We start from the raw sequence: 23625 nt of genomic DNA, 5'->3' as shown, positions 1-23625 counted from the left end.
GTCATTAGAACATACCTACATTTTCTGTAGCTGTCTGATTTCAATGCAGGGTATTTATTTAAACGGGTTTAATATTTGGGTTTGAATACAACATTTGAATGGGTAGGTACATCAATATTATGAAATTTATCGCATTGTATTATTTTTCTAAAATTCTAAAACAGAATGAAATAATATTACCCTTGCCAATATTTAACATATTGCATTGCCTAATAATGTGATAATAGTATAAACATGTAGAACATGTGAATACGCCACGCCACATGCTGTGCTGTTTTTATTTAGCCCGCTCGAGAATTTTTTTCAATTGCCTATGTCCCACAAACTGATGTAATCTTTACAAACCTTGTAGCAAGGGTCTGTATTCTAAATCCGGGAAAAAAGGTTTTATGACTTGACTAGACAATGGTCAATAGCATTGGATCCTTTTCGTTAATTGTTTATGAATAAACGCCACATGTAGCGAAGTTAACACGGTAAAATGAACACTAATAACATTGCGTTAAGGGTTGCTTTGGCGTTTATCGTCAGATGTATTTGAACAATGTATACTTCAAGGTTCGATATATTATGGGAGGCTATAACTGATTGCATTATTCACAGAATTATGTTGAACAAAGACATACATTTCTATCTCTGACTAACAAATGACATTTTAAAATAGTGTCTCATGTTTACATTACTATTATGCGCGTTTCTCTAACGTATATCTTTCTAGATAGCCCTATCACTGTCTTATCAAAATATTGATTAGACTTTCGAAAAATGATTAATTTTACATATAAAACATTCAATTCAACCACCTATATATTTTTCTTTTTATGCCTAAATATTTTATCTACAAATAGCTAAAAGTAGACGTTTATATACATAATAATAAGTGGGGTATCTATGATTTAAGGTCATTTCTAAACTGCGAGACCATCGTGGCAACGGGAGTGTTAAACTGACTTGCTTATTTACTCCAACAAATCGTTACGTACGTCTATTCCTTTGCGCATTTAATTCAACTGTGAGGCGTCCAATCCTCCCGGAGGCCAATTGGGTCGGCGTCGAATTGGGTCGGCGTCCAATTGGGCCGGCGTCCGATTGTACCGGCGGCCAATTACCGGAGGCCAATCGCCGGAGGCCAGTTCGCGGTGCCAAATCGTCCTAGACCCCATTTCCCGAACTTATGGAACTCCCCTCGTAATTACAAAAATTTATAGATAATAATATTAAGTGACAAGCAAAATAGGCATTAGTGACAATTTGCAAGGCTAAAGGAGAGTAATTTGAAAAAAATATTTTATCGGTTTCGTCTTGTATAATATTTACTTACACGCTACCTTGCCAAACGATAGTTGTAGTTTAGTCACAACCTTTTGCCGATGCACTTTTGTCACACTGAAAATTACATTCACGCATGGACGAAATAAATTGAGAGTATTCCCCACTTGAAACATTTATATTAATTGTAAAGATCAAGCAATACGATAAACACAAAATCTGTTTTGGATTAATCCAAAGTAGGCTTTCGATTCCGAAAAAGTTACCATTTGGATCTAGATCAGTGTCTGCCAAAACCTGACTGCACACCGGGGGAGGGGAATTTTTTTCATGGCACATCAAATAAAAATCCCCCAAAATTTTTAATATTCAGTCGAATTCGGTTATTACGATCCCGGACATAGCGAGATCTCAGATGTAATTGGGAAAGATTCGTTGACATTTTGGTTTATGATTTTCTCCATACATTTATTCACTGTTTTAACGTGCAACTTATCGGATACACCGAGCTAAAATAGTGTTAATGTGTCGATCGTTCAAAAACATTTCGACCCTAAGCAATAAAATCCGATAGGACAGGATGCCACCAGGGTCGGATTACGTTTATGACACTAGTTAAATGTCTAAGTACCTACCTAATTGGTGTTTCGCCGACAATAATAAAATAGTATCCACGCATTAGTTTATGAATGCCATGCTTATTTCGGCGATTTTTACGATGGTTTTCAGATTTTTTATTTTTGACTTTTTGTGTAATGTGACCGCTCATTTAAAAATACCTATTCTCTGATATACGAGTAACACTTACAACGAGCAAATTCAGTCGGTCCCATCTTCCTCGTAATTGTATCATAATACAAATTTAAAAAAATCATGGGATCGGCAACAAAATATTATTTTATTAACATTAAACAATATACATAGGTAGGTATTATACCTAGTTCAAGGGTGGCAAACCTATGGCACGTGTGCCACCAGTGGCACGCGAGATGATTTTGCATGGCATGCGTTTGAATAATTAATAAATGACAGATCGCATTGTATGCTGGCAAATACTCTTCAAGAATAAGCATTACGTTTAATGTAAATATATAATTGCATAGGTCGGTCTTACGACTATATGAGTCATATATAATATTATCACACTAACCTCATCAGGCGGAGGAGGATGCCGCGCCGCGAATCTCTAATTTTGATCGATTTACGATGCTTGAGACCACTGTAGCGAGAGAATGCCTCATCTGATCGGAGCAATTCTCGTGTCGATTTGTGCGATAAGAACCAAACTAATTAATACATTAACAGTTTCAATTCTACCCACAAAAAAATGACTGCACCAAATAAGAAACAAAAACTTGGTTCAGCTTGTAGTAGTAATTCTGGCAGACAGTTTCAAAATTGGTGGACCGAAATGTATGGCGTGATTGAAAAAAGTGATAAAGCTAGACGTGTGATATGTTCTCCTAATAACTCCTAACTAACGTAACTCCTCATCTACAATCTGTAATCGTTCTCGTTTTTTAATTTTATTTCTATGATCGCTAAAAAACCTAATTCTCAAAGATACGACAATTCAAATGGTAACAGAGATTTAATAGATGTAGCAGGTAATTGAACATCCTCAAAATTCCTTGGACTTACCGGGTGACAAATGTTGAAGTTCTCGATCAAATGGTAAAGGACCGAGAAGTTCTGTGTAGTATCAAAACCAGGAAACTACAGTACCTCAGCCACGTTATAAGAGGACAAAAGTACAGCATTCCCTAACTTGTGATTCAAGGAAAGATTAATGGTAAGCGTAGCAGAGGACGACGCTGCATTTCGTGGCTTAAGAACCTCCGTGATTGATACGAGTGCAGCTCCACTGAACTGTTGCGGGTAGTACATAGTACATCTGCTACCCATGTCATCACAAAGCTAAGATCGCCTTGATGGTGACCGACCTCCGCTAGGGGAAAATAGATAGATAAGAAGAAGGTAATTGAAGATATTGACACCAAACCAAAGACCAAAATGATGATTCCAGTTCCAACAAGATCGTTTTTCAAGTATATTAAATTTTCTTCGATTGTTAATTTCAGGTATGTGCCGTCATATCATGCAAAAGGGTTGATGACCGACTCGTACATTTGACAATCAAGTGATGGAAAATATTTAGACTCGGTATGCTACGCGGCACACTTAGAATCTCTCGCGGCACACAATTTGGCAGACACTGAATTACTGATCTAGATGGTAACTTATCAATAGCTAAAACTGAGTTTTATGTAGTCGAGGGCTTCATTGGCAGTTTTCAATTTCCCCGTTAGCGGGTCATCGCATGGAACCGTGATGAATATTGGAGGATCAACGTGGGGTACTTTAAGCAGGGCATAATGAGAATATGGGCCCTGTATCAAGTTCCATTCAAATTCAAGTTGTAAAACGTTTAAAACATCTTCGAGGCGTTTCACAGGGTTCAATTGTACCGGAGAGTTCAATATATTCGTAGCTTTCTCAAGCAACTCCTTTTCTGGAAAGCAAACAAGACACAAATGAAAAACTGTAAAAAGATATGTTTTCACATACAGCGTTGGCTCTGGACATTTTGGCAACTCCCGCGCCCCTACTTCCGTCTCGCATGAGGTATTATTGTATACACCATGTCTATAATGGGGGGTTTAGGGCGGTTCCAAAATTTGGTGCAATATTTCTCACCAGTACTGATCACATATAATCGTATAAATGAATAAGAGAGGATTTAATAATTCTATATTTCTGCAATTTTGATTTACGGATATTACCAAATATAAAATTTGCTCATTCTGTCACAATAAGAGCCTTTAAGATAGTGGAAATACAGTACTCTCTCAGTAATCCGCCACCCCAAAAACCAGACAAGTGTCCAATTAGTGAAAGCGGCGGATTATAGTGTATACATTAGAGGTGGGAAAACTGGTCGAGTTTTAAGACTAAGTATACTGACTACCAGTATAAAAAAATACTTAGTATCAAAACTTGTTCCAAAATACTTACTAGTATTTGGAATACTATATAGAGCGGTTGGTGTGCGTATGCGACATAAGTCTCATACTAAACTGGAACTAAAACTTAACTCCATATTAGTATTTGAAATATCGGCTTCAATAGAATCGCTAAAAATACACTGAGCTGGGCTTTTCGAAATGTCCCATTTATTATAAAATTTTAAACACATTTTAAATTTATGAGTTGTTTTTATGTTACGTTATAATATCCTTGTTAACATAAAATGAATAACAATGATTTTTTTACTGTAAACTGCGTCACCTCAGTCACCTCACCACATTTCCGAGGGAATAATATGCTGCTACAAAAAATTAATGACCTATTTGTTCATACATAAGATGATGTCATTCGAATGCATAGACTAATAAATTAAAATATAATTGTATTCAAGTGCTACCTCGCTCGCGCGCATTTAATGTCAATAGTATTGAAAGTCTACCAACTAGCCAGCGACTCGCGATGATATCATCACAAGTTTTTTGGAACAAGTTTATTGGGCCACACGTACTGAGTATGGGTAGTTTCATCCGATACTTGAGTACACAGACTGGTGACAGTATTTCCAACTCACCTCTAGTATACATACAAAATCTGGTGAAAATTAAAACAGGTATTTCGTAAAAATAGTTTTTTTGAGAAATTTGTACTAGCAAATTACGGTTTTATTTATAATCAAAATCAAGTTTTCACTAAATAATACATATTTATAAATGAAGTTTATTAACTAAATATTAAACAGTAAATCACTTGACACAACCACTTGTTCAGGTGAATTATAGAGCTATTTTGTACTTTCAACTAGTAAAAATAACAGCGGATAGTTGTCGGATAATCGAGCGGCGGATTACTGAGAGTTTACTGTATTTATGTACCATGATAACTCTACTAAAATTATAGATTATCGTTTTAAGTGTCGGGAGGTATTAGCATGGAGGTACCCAGTGGACCGCGAATTAAACCCTATAAACAGAATATCTTTTGTTTGAAATATATTAAATTATTTAAAACAATCGACCGGGGCTAGTATGAGTGTAAAGAACAGCGTATATACACGCTCATTTTCTATGGCCGGCGTTGTGAATTATATGAGAACGCGTATGTGCTTGTGGCATACATCCGATTCACTCTACTACAATTAATATCATTATAAAGCAGTGGCGAAGGGTGACCTTTGGAAAGAGGTAGGCTGTGATAGGTAGATCTGAGAAAAAGAGCACACTTGACAGGTATACTTACGGGAAAGATGAAGATAATACGATATTACTACTAATGATATAATTACAACGACACACTAATTCGATGAAATTTCAAAAGCTCACTGACAACATAAAATTGAGCGATGAGTTTAAATTATTTGTTTTCCTAAAAATTTATACACATCAAAGATCATAAGATATAATTTTTATTTTTAAAAACAATCTACATTATTTATTTATATATTATTGTGATTAAATGCCATAGAAACTTTTTTTAAATTATCTAATAATTAATTATTTTGGATAAAGCTGCAGTCATAGACAATAATATTATGCGCAAAGGCTTTTAAGCTTGGCAATCGGAGGTTATCATATTGCATACAATGCGATAGACAGACTGGAGTCACTTTACTAAAAGTTCATACAAAAAATATCAGCATTCCTCGAATAGTCCGATAAATATGTTATATGGTCGCACGTGGCATATTATTTTATACCTTTGACAGATTGTTCTGCAATCTGTATATTTATAATACACGCCTACATATACGACAGATGTCGTTGACAAATTAAATTATTTTTATAGAATATAAAATAATCAAGTGATTATAATTATAAATATGTCAATATGCAATTAAAAATTACTTTTCTCAAGAAGGCAAGCTTTAAACAATCGCCTAGTATGGAGTCTTCGCCACTGTTATAAAGCAACCCAGCCTAAATGAAATGTACGTAGTGAAGTCTAGAAATGATGACACTCGGGCAAACCCCTCAGAAAGATACAAAATAAACAGATCTGAGAAATTGAGAATGTCATCAGATAAGGGGAAAAAACAATGAAAATTATGTAATGCACATGTGAGACTGAGACGATGGGCAAAATTAAAATCACACACATCATGTTGCACAGAAAACCCACTGGCTGTTGCCCTCTCGGCAGACCCCCAATAGATAGAAAAGCTAAGACTCAAATTCGAATAAAACAAACTTAATGGTCTACAATTCATATAAGAAGATAAAAAATATAATGGTATTACCGATTGATTGTGCAAATCCCAAATGATAGTCACAAACTCTTTGACCAATATTTGGCTTCCAAAGAACTTCGGTTTTCTCGTAGTATTTGGCCACTGCGTCTTCATTCGATTTACGAAGAAACTGCGCATTCTAAAGCAAAAATAAATTAACATTATGAGATTACACATCGACATGTACATTTCCGTGTGCCAAAAGAAAAGGGAGATAAGTTTTAAAAAATTTTATTGTGTCATGCCAAATTATCACAAATGCAAATATGCATAAATGACAAGGACGAGTCAAATGAACGACTCTAAATTAGTAAATTTCACACAGAAATATTGAAGTTGATATACTAATTGGTCCGGAACTCAATATTTTCTTGGCTCTCCTGCAGCTCTATTCCAACATAACACAAAATCAATATATACAGTGATAACAATGCTATGACTGATTCCAAGAGTTGACTACCTCATGGTAAGAACTGTCAAATGTAACTTTTATTAACGGAACCCCTAGCAGCCGCGGTAACTAGGTACAGCAAGATAGAGTATAGCAATTATATCTCGGGTTGTGGTGGTTAGGAAAATTAATACTCACATCGTTACACTAGCGATACCGTGTTGCGTGTCAATTTATAATTCTCATATTATTATTAATATTAGCCTACAAGCTGTCAAACAGCATACAAAATGTACCTCGTACATTTTTTTTACCATATTCAATCCCAAGCGTGTGGAGGTTGTATTTACAGATTTTTGATTTTACGAGAAATGGATGTAAGCCATTAGATCCATACTCTGGGTCCAAATATATATTTAAAAACAACATGACACTGTAAGCTGACGCGGTAACCGCTCGGCCATCGTAAATATGGATAGTATCATTTCCCTCCATTTTGGTAAGAGAATTTCAACTGTCACTTTGTGTTTTGTTATGGATTTTTCGTCTGGATTCGGGATGGAAGGTGGATAATTAAGACACCGGAATTGTGAATAGAAGCGGCGAGTTTATTTACGTTAATATTATAATCGTTACATTTTTATAATTTAATTTTTCGGAGGACGAAATCGGCGTGTTCGCGATTTAGCTGCTTGCAGCGTTCTGAGCGCCATCTTCCGTTTTTTTCAAACGAATGCCGTCGTCGAAAAAAAAGCGACATTGCAAATCTTCAACGGTTATATTACAATCTACTCTACGGCATTGCCGGCTTGGCTCTGTTATTATTATTTCGCAATCAGCCATTATTATCTGTTGGCTTCGATTCCGATTCGGGCCTCTCAAGATACACAAAGACATCCCCAAATGGGGACCATACGGGGGTGTCACAATAGCCATATTTATGGGAATTAAATTTGAATTTTGTTTCATCTTCAGTATTTGACTGTTACAATTTTCTGAACATAAAATAATATTATTACTGATTTATAAAAAAATTTTTTAATAATAAATAATAAATAAAAGATTTATAAAAAAAAAAAAAAAATACGACTGCTAGATGCACATTCTGTCCGCTAAGCTGGTCAGAGCTTGCCTTTTTTTTTTTTTTTTACAAAAAACAATATTAAGACTTCTGTATACCAGAGGTAAACTACGGTAAATCCAAAATGACAACTTCACAGGAGAGACGAATTTATGATTTTTGGAACATTCAACTTGTGGCATTCGTGAATGGAAAAAGATAAAATTTATCTATTTATCAAAACGTTTTTGTTTCTTTACTGCTGTACTTCGATTTTTTCATCAAAAGAATTGTATGTTTTCTTACTGATTTTTACCTCTAATAGTTATGGAGTTACAATGACATTTTTAACTTTTATAATAAGAGTAATGAGTTACAGCTGTTTACCACGTATGCAGGATAATTGATGAAGTAACAATATAACAATAACTCCATTTCACGATTTTTGGAGTTACAATAGTTTACCTCTGGTATAGATTTATTATACGAGGGTGGGTCAATAATTCCTTAGAAAAAAGCATTAAAACAGTTTTTATTTTTGTATTTTTTTTTTATTTCTCAACATAATCTCCTTGGAGCTCAATACACTTGGTTAGACGTTTCTCAATTTTTTTTAAACCGTCAGAAAAATAAGTTTTCGGAAGGTCCTCAAAATAAGCATTTGTCCGATCGATGACTTCTTCATTTGCAAAAAAACCTTGTCCACTTAGCCATTTTTTTAAGTTTGGGAAAAGGAAAAAGTCACTGGGGGCTAAATCTGGCGAATACGGTGGGTGGTCGACCAATTCGAACTTCAATTCTTCAATTTTAGCCATTGATCGTAAACATGTGTGAACACGGGCATTGTTCTGATGAAAGAGGATTTTTTTCCTGTTTAAATGAGGCCATTTTTCTTCAATTTCGTTTTTTAGCTGGTCCAATAAAGATGCATAATAATCCCCTGTTATTGTTTTTCCTTTTTCCAAATAGTCAACGAAAATAATTTTACGTGCATCCCAAAATACAGTAGCCATAACCTTACCAGCTGATTTTACGGTTTTCGCCTTCTTTGGACATGGTTTGTCTTCGCAATCCACTGCTTTGACTGTTCTTTCGTCTCGGGAGTATAGTGGTGTATCCATGTTTCATCTACAGTCACAAAGCGACGAAAAAATTTATCCGGATTGCGTTGCATGAGCGACAACAGGGCTTTAGAGGCCACCACCCTATTGCGTTTATTGTCGACTGTGAGCAAACGCGGCACCCATCTTGCAGAAATATTTTTCATGCCCAATTTGTCATGTAAAATAGAAATGACGCTACCTTTTGAGATCCCTGTAACCTCAATTATCTCACTCAACTTTAATCTTCGGTCACTTAACACCATATCGTGGATTTTATTGATCATTTCTGGTGTAGTCACCTCTACAGGACGTCCTGAGCGTGGTTCATCCTTTGTTGATGTACGACCACGTTTAAATTCATTTAACCAGTTATAAATAGTTGCAAGTGAAGGAGCAGATATGCCGTGAACTAAATCCAACTCATTTTTTATTTCCTTTGCTGTTAACCCTTTTATATTAAAATGTTTAATAACAGCTCTAAACTCAATTTTCTCCATTTTCCATTTTTCCATTTTCCACAAGCAAATTTTTTTTTTAAATGTACGAAAAACACACAACAACCCGACCAATCTGATTGAAACTTCGCAGCATACTGAATCGGTAGTGCCGCTGCATGAAAACAAACCGCTTACAGTACTAGTCGCGCCACTTGTCGGCTTTTCTAAGGACTTATTGACCCACCCTCGTATCTATAGACGTATAATATGTAAATCCTATTAGACGGATGAACGGATACTTGGAAAATAAATAGATGGCTGCTTAGTAAATAAATACATCTATGTTCAGGTTTGGTATTTTATAACCTATGAAATGTCTTTAGGTTATTTATTATCTTAGTCTTCACCACTGCTGAATAGGACTTGAACCCACACTCATTGCAATCTAGGCAGTGAGCTTTACTTATGTAATGATATTAAATTGCTAATCATGTAGAAATTTCTTATGAACTATAAATGAAACCATAAATGAAACAATACTTCAAATGCATAGTTAGAAAAATTGCATGTGATTAGCAATTAATTGGGAGCTTAATCAGTTAAGCCCACTGCCTCAATTGCGATGTATATGGATTCAAGCTACATATTTTGGTACAATCCTTTATCTAGAATTTTTTTAGTAGACATTATGTTTCTGAGGTTGTTCTACACAATGTACCTACAATAAAAGATGCTACTACAGATAATACTATGCTAATATTGTGTATTATTTATTCATTGAATAAAAATGTGTTATTTCAATATTTAATATACAGTAGGCGCTCGGTAATCCAGCGTTCACCAATCCGGCACGTCCAATAGTCCGGCAACTCAGCTCTCCTGCTGTATAATCTGACAGGTTTCACATTAAACTTCCGGATTACAGAGCGGAGTCGCTCAGCAGTTCGGTGGCCGACCTTGACAATCCTAAAAATCCTATAGAAATCCAATAATCCGACATTTACGACAATCCGGCATAAGTGAAAAAATATGGGTGCCGGATAACCGAGCACCTACTGCAGATTGATAGTTTTAATCTCAATATTAAACAGATTGGGAAGATTGTAATAAGGCATATTAGTAAAATCCAGTTTGACCAAATAAACTTACGAAATTCTCTTGCTCGGCTGCTTCAGATATTCTTTTGTGCATGTTTTCATTCAAATACATAAATATCTTCTCGGCGGCTAGTTGTTTAGCCTGCTTTTTTGACGCTGCTGTGGCAGTACGCTCCAAAGACGCCGTCGAACATTTTATCGTAAATTGCTTGCAGTGCGCCAATCCAGTTTCGCCAAGGCATTCATATTCAGGATTAGGCATGTGCAGCTCACAACACAGATCCTACAATCAATTAATAACAATATTTAAATTCATTCTTTTTTTAATAGAAAACACATACATAATTACCTTGGTTACTTTATAAAAGAAATAACGCCAATATTACATGCATACATTTGCTGTTGATGTACGACTCCTCTCTAAATCAACAAAATTATTAACAAGGCTCTCAATTCACACAGCGACTGCTTGTAACAGTCCCATGGTATCGCCATTTTTGACGACAGTGCTCTCACTCAGCTGGAGTCAACATCTAATATGCAATGATGTCAAATGTGGTGTTTCCATTTTTTCAACAATCGTAATTGAGCCGATCAAGCTTATATGGATTTGAGACAATTTATGCATCGGACTCAGACTTTTTTTCATAAATTTTATAGGTACAACCACTTGGTGTTCACGATATACAAAAATTATTTTTACTCACATAGTAAACTGTATCAAGTATGAATAACAAAATTTGTGTTTGAGTTTATATAAAATATTATAATTGAGCAAAATTGCGGATTGAAAGACACAAATGCAAGTTGAATAAAAACAACTTCAAAGTGAAAATTGTGCATAACAGCCTTCAACATTCTGTAAATTAGGTTTTGTTCTCAAATAGTTCATCACTACTATACTAAAAAAAACATTGATACGTTTTTAGTCTTATTAGAGTTTGTAAGGTTAAGATAATTAATTTTATATAGATGCACGTCAAAAATTAAACGCGTAATATCTTTAACCATATTTATTCCATATACCTACCACACAATTATAAATTCATATCATAATATTCATAGGCAAGTACTCTGCAAATATAAGTTTTTCAGTATGTACTACACATACACATCATAGTGTACATCTGGTATTGAGAAAGTCTTGTATGTATGAAATTAAAAAATGTTTAAATCAACAATCATACATTGCGTAAAAACGTTAAAATAAGAGAAAATAACTGATAGTGATGTAATTAATAATATTTACACCAGGGGTTCAGACTTTTTCATCAAAGGGACAACTTTGAAATCAAAAGTATTTGGCGTGCCGGGCCGCCCTTTCTTCTGCAAATATTTTCCGTTTCTGTCACATGTATTGTGTAAATATATATTCCATATTAAATATATATTTCATTGTGTAAACTTATATTTTTAACTAAATATACATTATTATTACTCTTATTAATATACTAAAAATGCAATGTGATTTATGTTTGTTTGAAACTAAATCCTGCAATCTAGGCTCAAATTTTGTGGTGTGAATACGCAAAACAGATGCGATATGATGGTCTGTTAATTTTGATCTTAAGTTTGGTTTATTAATGCTCATTGTAGAAAATGTATTTTCACAAATATAGGTACTTCCAAATAAAGAAGCCATTATTGATGAACATGTTTAACTATATTTGGATATACCTCAAGTGAAAGTCCTTTGTAGAATACAATTAAATTCTTACCACGATAAGATGCTTTTGCTTCTACGTTCTCTTGAAAATTTATTAATTCAAACTGCATATTTATGGGAACAGCGTCTGGGTTACATGAAAAGGGATCTTGAAAAATATTAATTCTTAGAATCCAAGAAGCGCTCAAAAAATTCATCTAACACATTGGATGACCCTGGAGTATTTTTCTGATTGCATAATACTGGAAGCCTCAGTAGATTAATTCAAAAGAGACATGCTTCCAAATGACAAAAATTTCCAACATTGAATTGTTGTTGAATAAGTTGAATCTTTCGCCCTGAAGCCTTCACATAATTAAAGAGATCAGAAATAAACACATAATTTCATTGGAGTTTTATATTTAACTCATTGAGAATTCCAGTAATGTCAACCAAGAATGCCAGGTCACACTTTGTGAACCCCTGATTTAGACTGTCATGACTTTTTGTATTTGTTTTTACGGATTTATTGTATTAGATTCAACACATAGTATCTAAAATTATGCCGTTAAACCATACATAATTTTAGTTAGGTACTGTTCGGTTAAAGCGGATACAGCGGAAAACCCATTTTGAAAATAGCTGATAAACTGGATTATTTGTTAGGTTAACCTAACCAAACCTAACCCAACCTAACCTAACCTAAACTAACCCAAACTAACAAATAATCTAGTTTATCGGCTATTTTCAAAATGCGTTTTCCGCTGTATCCACTTTAACCGAACAGTACCTTTAGTTATTTTATAGATAGAAGAATAATCTTTATGGATTATGGTTTGGGTAGGCAGGGCTGAATTTTAAAAATCTAACACCATATTATTATGTATTCTTAATTCAATGAAAACAAATAAGTATGTCTGACAAAGTTCAGTGTGCACTATTTATGTCGAATCTCAACAGCCTACCTCCACCCCTCGCCACTGGCAGAATTACACAAAAATAACAGGAAAATGTGAAAGTGGAAAGTTCAATAAAAAATGCGATATGCTTAAATCCTATGATTTATTCATTGCATAAAAAAAGTTTAAAACAGACAAAAAACATTAATCTAAATTTGATCAGTTAAGCATATACTTTAGCAGTTCGAAAAAACAATTGTGAGTCTCATGCATTCTATGGACATTCCTGAAACAGCTGGCCCCAAATGTCACATACAGGTACAACTCGCTACATAGTATGTAATAGGAAAATGAGTTTAAAATAATGAGTTTCTCCTCACTCACTCCTCACCCCCATACGAAATTGAATCAGGGACCCGAAATTATATGGTTTTTTATAAAATAAAACATAATTATAGAAAATATACTTAAGGGCGGACGTGCTCAGCGTGGGTCAAAATGGAGCTTTTTTTCTATTTTCAAAGTATGATCCTGGACATACCTTAAACGTTGTAGATAATCTATTTATATAATTTTGAAGCCTTATTATCCTTATATAATATATTTTAAACATTTGATGACTGCATAAAGTATTTTTATTACATAAAATAGTATTCTTTTAAACCTCTCGCTCTAATGTTTTAGAATATAGTCATATTTCAGTACATAAATTTTACGATAAAAAATTATATTGATAATCTCTGTCATCCCAATTTTGACAAGAATTAGGCATTTTATTATTCAAAAAATGGGCAAGATTAATACATTTGAAGATAACTCTAAAGATACTAATTATAAGCTATGTCTTTGACCATACAAGTGTGATAAACATCCTACGAATAATGATTGCTTTATAATAATTATTGACCTAAGAATAAGGTAGTGTTTTTTTAAAATACGCCATTTCTTTTGGCATTCCCCAGTGGTTAAGCTACAACATACGGCCGTAGCCATAAATTGACAAACTATAATTGAAGTAGGGAGTAAAATGATGTTAACGCGCGTGTTTAAAAATCCTAACACCACTGCACATTTATGTACTAATATATGACTATATTCTAAAACATTAGAGCGAGAGGTTTAAAAGAATACTATTTTATGTAATAAAAATACTTTATACAGTCATCAAATGTTTAAAATAAATATAAAGGATAATAAGGCTTCAAAATTACATAAATAGATTATCTACAATGTTTAAGGTATGTCCAGGATCATGCTTTGAAAATAGAACAAAAGCTCCATTTTGACCTACGCTGAGCATGTCCCCCCTTAAATCTATTATCATGTAATAATTTATAATTCCTCAACTTTTTCAATCTCCGGTTCATTTTGTTCCTCAGCAATCATATCAGATATGAGAAGCCGCACTTTATCTTGGAATTGTGTTTGCCTCTTCGGACTGAGGCGTGTCCTCATAAGCATGCCAACACAATCGAAGAAGATTTGTTGATCATCAGTTTTTTTCTCTATGATTTCGATTGCTTTCTTCAATAGATCTTCAGTTTCATAGTCGCTTTTTTCAAGTTTTCTCCTTTTCTTCTGCGATGAAAAGGGTGTACTAGTAGTCAATGATATCGAGGAATCCACACTGTCTTCATTGGAAACAGTTCTCGACGACTGTGAATAAAAAAAAAGTACATTTCTATCTGACTTCCTGATTATAATATGTAGGCACCAACATAATAGGTCTTCATTGGCTGTATTTGTGGATGTGGATTTTGGTCGCCACGAGGTTTTTTAACAGTATTTTTTTATGAGAAATGGATGTTAGCCACTCGGTCAACCCTTCAGGTCCATACTCTGGGTCCAAACACACATGGAAAAACAACATGTGAATTAGCCAACCCAGAATTTGAACCTGAGACCCATTACTTCATAAGTGGACACATTATAGCTGGTCCGTCATAATAGATCCACATTTATCAAAATTGATTCCCACATCATGACAGTTCTAAGGTCAGATTGCTAGTTATTTACCGATAATTTCATTGACTCCACCCTATACGAGCATTCCTTCATTCAATATTTTGTTTTTCAACTTGAAAGAACGTTGTATTTAAGGGGTACTATGTAACAATATCTGGTTAATCTATGCACAAGGTACAACGGAAAGATTCCATTCCGCCACTTTTTTATAATTTCCAAATCATGCAACCCCATTGCATGGACATTTAATTCAATATTCCAACATGCAAATACTTTATAATAGAATTTGAATCATCATGTATTAAAGAATAGGTAACTTGTTGTTTTACAATATATTGTTCCGTTTTGACGTTGGCAGGCACTCCCATTGCACATTTATATTACTGAACATGTCTTATTGGGAGAGAGCCTTAGATGCACATTATAAAGCTTGTATCATGATCAAACAGAAACTATTTTCAGCAATTATTGTTTTTAAGATACCCCACAATATCTTCAAAACAAAGATATCAATATGATCAGCCGAATAATCAATTTCGAATCACATTCTTCAACACTGACCCAGATGTTTATTTTCACTTCGGGCACTGCTTAAAATTGACAGATTGTTTCAATTTAATTAAGATATGCATTAAATCCCTGCTAGTTTGTCATGAATTTTCTAAGAACAGTGAACAATATTATGAATCCATCCATTTCCTATCATGCTGGTTTGCAATGTCGACATTGGAATAATTACTATTTAATAAAGCTTTCATGTACTTATTGCTTCTTTTCTCAATTCTATTCAAGTTTGTTTTGATGTCACTACTGGCCGTGATTTCAATTTGATTACTCCCACGACGAGACACTTGACTAAGCATCTTACAAATTCTACGACCATTTAGTGAACACAGCACTTTAAGCAAACTGATCAATTAGTAGTGAATTCAGCGCAGTTTCCAGAAATACAATGCTTGAGAACCTTTTAAATCTGTGAAAGAATACATTCAAGTTGAACAATAATTATAATATCAGCCATGGCACCGTATCCACACATACATGTAACTCTTGTCGGCTGACTTCAAGCGATTCGTTGATTCACATGAATATTAGACAATATTTAATGCGGTTCGTATTAATTCAGAGAAAAACCATGACCGCACTTGTGTGTTTTTCATGTGAGATGTATGTGCAAAGGCTTGTCTCAAATTAGTTGTAAATCACCACTAGCGCAGGTAGGTACGTGCTTCCACCAGCAGTGGATATCTGTTCAACATTCGTGCAACATTTTCAACAACTTCGGTTGGTTTTTTTTTCGATCCTCCCCGTTCCACCATTTCCATAAGTATGCAGAAACTGTTGTAAATATGTGTAAAATTCTTAACAATAGTGTTAATTAATTCCCGAATTATCCCAAAATTCCACATTCCTTAGATCTTAAAATGTTAAATCTTTTATATAAATCGATTGCCGGTATTTTTCGGATCTTTTCCTCATTTTTTTCAGCACTAAAATTACACCAGTTTACCTGCTATGTTTCGCACTATCAGTTATATTCATTGCAACTAGACGTCTACACTGGTAACAAATTGAAAACCGTCCGACGCATTTAATCTAAGGCATGGGTGGCCAAACCGCGGGCCCCATGCGGCCCACTGGGTGTCAACTTGTGGCCCGTGGAGCAGTGAGAAATTAAAAATAATATCAAATGCTGCCGCTAGATATGCTAATTTCGCAAATTGAGATTCGATATTAGCTCAAGATTTTGAAAAGCACCATGTGCTTTTTGTTGCATTTGCAACGCCATTCTCCGTAGATGTGAATGTATTACCGGGAAATTTACAAATGGAACATTGTGGAATATGTTGCGATGAACAGTTAAAGGAGAAATTCCATCGGGTTGGTTTGGAAGAATTTAACAAAACATTTATTTGGATAAGGAGAAATTTCCTACATTTTACAAACATGTTCTAATGATGACTTCGCTATTTGGAAACACTTACACGTGTGAATAGCTTTTTAGTCAGATGAAACATATCAAATCCCGAGTGAGAACATGAATCACTGATGTGCATTTGGAAAACTGTTTGCGTGTAGGAACAACCTCACTCAATATCGATATTGATGCACTTAGTCTGCCACACAAAATCAAACTTCTTACTAAAATTTATTATTATTATATTATTTTGTTTATTTTTGATTATTTAATGTCTAATCTAATAAATATGTTTGATTCTCATTTTTGTTTTATTTTATTAATATATATATATATATATTTTTTTGTTTTGTAAAATAAATCGGTTAATAATAATAATAATAATAAAAAAATCGGTTGTTGTAGGAAATCTCATTTTTAGAATCTGGCCCGGCTGGTGAAAAGGTTGGTCACCCATGATCTAAGGTATGCATTAAACTACTCAGTGTTGAAAGTAGAACTGAAAGTTGAAACCGAAGTTGAAGTTGAAAGTGCATATGTGGGGATCTATAAAGATTCATTAATCTTTACACTGCGTATGGCATGTAAACATGCCGTAGACTTTATCTCGTATTTTCGACCAAACTAGAAAGTGACACTTGTGGATAATATGCTTTAAAAATTAGTTCAAACCTTTAGGTAGACATATCACGCAACAGATTATAAAAATGTCAAGTAAAACACAAGGAAATATATTTTTGAAAAGAACACTCGTTATTCAGTCATTTGAATCGCACGCCATTGCGAAGACGGGTGTACTCGATGCGTCACCAGGGTAGGGTTATCAAAACAAAACCTTGGTCATGCATCGATATTATTTTTATTTACCTTTTAATTAATTATTACGATTACGTTAGTGTTATATATTTTTTCTTAGTGATTTGTGATCTCAATAGAAACATTTTGACGATTTGTTTTTAGTGTTTTTTGATTTGTTTCAAATATATGTGAAATAATTATTTCACCCGCCAAAATTGCACTACCACATAATATTATCGAAGAAATCATGCTGGAAAATATTTTATCGACGCACAGCTCTCCAGTAAATTTGTATGGCTTTGTTCATTGTTCCATATTCAATATTTACATTATTATAATGGGTAATAATTTTTATTTTTTATGTGCCACGAAACTGTGTTAGCTCTGTTTACATGGTCGTATTTTCCCTGGCGATCTTTCGACAGGCCCTTTTTACAATGAAAAAGCCGACGGCGCCTCATAAATTATAGTATAATAGTATTTTAGCAGTGGGTAATTATTTTTACTGTTTTATTCTCCAAAACATCCTAATGAGTAAGTGTCACGATGACGAACATTATTTTATGGCGACGAAAATAAATATAGGTTCATGATTTGAAGCGGTAATAAAATTTGAGTTTAGACTGTAACCAACTCTGGCAGCATGTACTCAGCCCTGTGTATTACAAATACAAACGCGGCGGATTGCTCGCTAGTATGCGTTAAAATTGTCAACAGTAGACTAGAAACTCACAGAAGAGTGTCAGTATCAATGATAGTACCATTGCACATGGATTTGGCCAACGCATTCAGATATCAACCTATTCACGGTTAGCCATGAACTTATTCACGGTGACTTCCAACCCTTCTACCATTGACACAACGATAACTGCACCGCCTTCATGCATGATTGTTAATTTGATTGCTTTCAATGGACTACGCCCACCGAAGACCTTAGAGACATGAGCAGTAAATCAAAGATATATGCTGCCTCAAACACCCGCTAACTGTTGATGCGTAATACAATATTATTGTGTACCTGCCAGTTGTAAAGGTTCTGAAAAAAACGATTTATCTGAATCCACAAAACTAAGTGTTTTGTATAGCCAGATGTTCAACGCACTGCGGATGCAAGGATCATTCTAGCCAGCCTATACGTCAATGCGTGTCACCGTCACGTTTAGTGCCCTGCCCGTCTCGGGTTTGTCGCACGTGTGACATGGCTCTAATATGTTCAATTATTGTGTATGTGCCTGTCAAACAGTAGAAGTTGGGTTTTCTGGAACTGGATTGATGAAATTCTAAATCCTTTTAAATTTACATATTTAACAGAGACTTTATTATATTATTATCATATCACCATTCACTCGCTAAAGTAATATTGTTATTTGTCAGTAGCGAACTACTGAGTGAATATTTTTAGGGCTGAAGTAGTGTATTAACATAAACTGAAAATCTTACATTGCCCACCTTCAAATTGGGCAAACGTAATCATAAGCTCATTGGCTGAAAATCACTCCATACTAATCAGTTGATACCTCATTGTCTGCATACCATATAATATCAATACACAGACCAGTGAATGCTTTCCGAACTGTCTGAAATTGTGTACGCATCTAATCTATAGGAATTAGCTAAAGGCCTATCCTATAGGCATGGTAAAGGTGCTTTAAAACCATCAGTTTTACGAGCTGTCAGTTAAACTGACGTGCAATGCAAAACTGAAGCGGGTGACTGAATCCGAAACTGAGACGACACAGGATGGTTTGTACGTCAGTTATCATATCAATTTTTAATGTTTTGATACACCCCTGTTACAGGCGGGCTTCTCCCGGTGTAAAATAATCATTTAGTAGCTATCAAGTCGAAACGTAACCCTGACCTCTAGAAACGGCTTCGTAAAACATCTAATCTGATTCCTTGCTCAACCACGTAAGTATTTTTTTATTCATAAGTATAGGCCTTCGTCCGGTGTGTGAAAATCATATACTGGGCGGAGGTGTAATTAAGATAAATTTAATTTGATTTAAAAAGTATAAATGATGATGGATGAAAGAGATAATTTTAAGACTAAATATAAGTATTCAAATATAATAAATTTTGCCGCGCATTGTGCGTGAAATCCTCGCGCGCCGGCGCCAGAGTCAGGCTCGTGATTCGCCGAATCAAAGATCATGCGATCAGATTTGGCCAATCACTAGTCCCTTTTACTAGTTGGCGTGGGTCTGAGGAATTTAAAAAGAGAAAAAAAGGAGTAAGCGTCTCTTTTCCAATAGGATTATAATCGTAAAAACCCAGATATAAATTTGTGAAACTAAAAATCATAAGAAAATATAAGACCACGTCACGAACACGAAAGACCGAGTTTTATTTACACTCCAACCGTTTATATCTTTTTTTTTGTGAATCCGGGGTTCGATGGACACCTGAGCTAGCCGCTGGAACCCCGGGTATCTCAGTTTCCAGTTAAATTGATGGTAATTGTGCCGCAGATGCCGTCATGAGCTCTAATAATTTTTTTTTTTTATGAAAACAGTTTATTCAACGTAGACAATTATAATAAATACCTTTTTCTGTGGCGCATAGACTTTTCGATCCAATAATTGTTAATTTAAAATTTGATATTTTCATACATTTTGATGCATCATTATCACAAACTAAGATTATATTAGGTAATGAGATTTATATTAGGTAATATTAGGTTGGGGTAGGTTAGGTTTGGTTTGGTCTAAAAAGAAAGTTATTAAGTCTCATGACGGCATCTGCAAATTACTATGTTGCCGTTGTTTTCATACTACTTTTCTAATTTCGATTGAATCATTATTAGTTCTTCAAATATAGGTCGGTACATCCTGCATTAAATGAACTAATATGTTTAGAAAGTTATCATAAAAATAATATTCATTTTTAGTGGATAAAAAATACGTAAATATAAATCGCTGTTTCCCAACTGAATTGTCGACGGAACTGACGTCTAAAAGGACCTTAAATTAATGATGAAAGGGTATTAATTATTATAGAAGCCGGATCAAATGATTGCGCAATAATTAAGAAAATTACAATACAACAATAGTACCATAGATAAGATACTTAATAGTGCCTACCTTTAACGTCCCGACGTGATTAATTAGCATGTCAGCGCCATCGGACGACTTCAATGACGAAGGCGTCAGATCGTGGTAGTCATTGGGGAAGTATTTCCCAATTTCGGCCAATTTCTCCAGCGCTATTCTCGCGGCTTCGTGCTTCGCATCCTTTTTATTGCGCGCTTTCCCAACAGCCGTAATATTAAGGGCTTTCACACGACATTGAAAAACTCCAGCGGTGTCTGAATCCAAGAATTCAAATGTAGGTATCGTTCCATGCTTCACCATTAATTCTTGGAGAACAGTCGCAGGAGTTTTCTTAGTAGTCATCTTGAGAATAGCGTCAACCAATATACGTGGACTACAAATGGTCTATGCCCTTTAAAATTGAATCTAAAGTATCAATAAGTCAACAAAAGTACAATAAAATTGTCAGTTTGGCCTTCCGACTTCCCCGCAATTCAAATTTAAACTTACTTACGTTCGTGTCAAAACAAAACACTTGTGAAAACAATAAGTGTTGCTAGTTAATTTTTAATTAATCCAATACCAGTGTTACCATATCTTTATCAAGAAAATAGTAAGTTGGAGAAAAATAGGTAGGTAGTAAATTTACACGTTGTTTTCGATCGTTTTGTTTCTAACAAAATAAATTAAAAATATAACCGGTAATTTGAGAAATTGAGAGGGATTCTCTATATAGGTACCTAGGCGAACTTGAGAAATTAACATTTTGTTCTCTGCTCATTTTCCTCTATCACTGAATAATTATTATTATAGGTAGTAGTAGGTACTAAAATAATAATATCGAAATTTTAGCTAGTACTTTTGAATATAAAAATGAAATTTGTAAGCAAAAAAATATCTTTGTTCTGATAGGTATTCAAAATTACCTACTTATAGTATTTTGGTCATAAAAACTATTATTTATAGCTAGGTACCTTTTTAATATCGTACGCGGGACAAAATTATATACTCACCAGTATCCACAATATGAACTTACGCAGTTGTACCATATACAGACACTACATATCTCCATCAGAAATCTCTCAGGATCCGAATCAATATTTCCAAAAATCTATAAAAATAGACTATTTAGAACAGTCTTCCAAAGATCAATACTCTAGCTAGGTCGGTGCTTACTTTTTCCAAATGTCGTGGTTCATCACAATAATGTTTATTGCAGTGTAATAGACTTAATCTGCACACTAATTTTGAATGTGATTTTACCTATGCGATCATTACAATCGAATAGAATGTAGGTATATTATAATTAACAGTGACGTCCCTAGATAAAATGCCGCCCCTAGGCAGCACCAAAAAGCTGCCTCATTTTTATACTTACAGTATTTTTATCATCCTTTCATGAGTCCAATATCTAAGAAATGTGTTGTATGGATACATTACTAATAAAATATCAGACTAATTATTCGAAAATCTGCACGTGTCGTTTTTGGTCACCAAGTACGTCGAAGGGCAACGGAAGTAAACTAGATATCGCGAACCCGATAAAACCAGTGAGCTGATTTTTTTAATGGAAAGATATTTTCGTTATTACTAAGTTTATGTAGCTATTTCTATAATATATTCCAAATAATTCTCCTCGATTTGCCGCCCTTCGAGTAACTGCCGCCCCCAAGCGACTCTCAATCTGCTACCCCCACGGGACGTCACTGATAATTAATAATGGAGACAATTTTCAGATCAGACCAAACGTCTTGATCAAATGCATATTGTACATATTTGCTATGCGATCATCACGCAAACGATAACACCACTTTTTCGTGTCTTTCATTGTTGAGGATCATGACTCCTTTCAAACATCTTGGTTAGGCATGTCTCGATCTGTGCAATCCAGCATCTGCATAACTAAAAGTATTAAGAGACTCATAACATCCTTCACTTGATCAGACCATCGTGTGGGTGTGGTTCCTCTTCCGTACTGACCCTCAATGTTTCTGGCAATGATGAGCTTTTTCAAATTATCATTTTCCCTCTTGGCTATCACATCACAATATCTCAAAAGCATTATCACACCTCTTTTTTCCTAATTCTTCTTTACCATATCCGCCCCTTAGTTGGAGCATATGGACACCACACGGCGCCTCCAAGAATCCCTATCCCTCACTAGTATTCTTCCATCATTCAAAGTCATGCCAGCATCTCGTAACTTCGCCGTATACACTCCGTAGAATGTATTATAAAGTACTTAAGTAATATGTGAGTCGTATAGTATCAAAAGTAGATCTGTGCGTTATTCATAATTTCGAGAAAATGACAAAGAACGTTTTGTTGGGTTTTTTAGTGTTATAATAGCATGAAATGTTTCTACATTTAGAAATTCAATTCAAATTCAACAGTTCTACTTTTGTTTCCAAAGTATTGAACAGTTCTAATTCTGATACCAAGCCCTATTTTCCATCACAATTTTATACCACACAGATATGATTTTGATTCGATTATTATATTGCTAGTCGTAGATTATGGTCAGAAGAAGAATTTGGCATACTTAGTTAAATTTCGATATATTTGTGACAGTTCTACTATTAATACTATACGACTCATGTATATAAATATTTAAGCTCAAAAAGAGTTGATCAATATCAAATCAGATACTTCAACTTATATTAGTTTGTATAAAATATGTAAAAATATGCAACCACATACATGTCATTAAATTGTTTTTGTAGGTCTTGTAATTAAATTTTTCTTCGTTTTGTTCGTGAC

The 23625-nt window shown here is 34.5% G+C and overlaps 1 protein-coding gene across 1 annotated transcript; it reads right to left on the bottom strand.

Moving 5' to 3' along the window:
* Nucleotides 1-1151: 1151 nt before the first annotated feature.
* Nucleotides 1152-21404, bottom strand: LOC147065997 (protein Loquacious-like). The gene is made up of 4 exons (XM_085955547.1): nt 20917-21404; nt 10661-10891; nt 6530-6659; nt 1152-3781 (listed from the first exon to the last, which is right to left on the bottom strand). The coding sequence occupies exons 1-4, from the start codon at nt 21226-21228 to the stop codon at nt 3513-3515; spliced, it is 942 nt and encodes a 313-aa protein (XP_085811673.1). The 5' UTR covers nt 21229-21404; the 3' UTR covers nt 1152-3512.
* Nucleotides 21405-23625: the final 2221 nt, after the last annotated feature.

The sequence above is a fragment of the Rhyacophila brunnea genome, unplaced genomic scaffold (genome assembly GCF_057557595.1).
Source record: "Rhyacophila brunnea isolate RB1 unplaced genomic scaffold, BYU_Rbru_1.0 scaffold_5, whole genome shotgun sequence".
NCBI classification, from domain to species: domain Eukaryota; kingdom Metazoa; phylum Arthropoda; class Insecta; order Trichoptera; family Rhyacophilidae; genus Rhyacophila; species Rhyacophila brunnea.
This window is presented reverse-complemented; position numbering and strand designations above follow the sequence as displayed.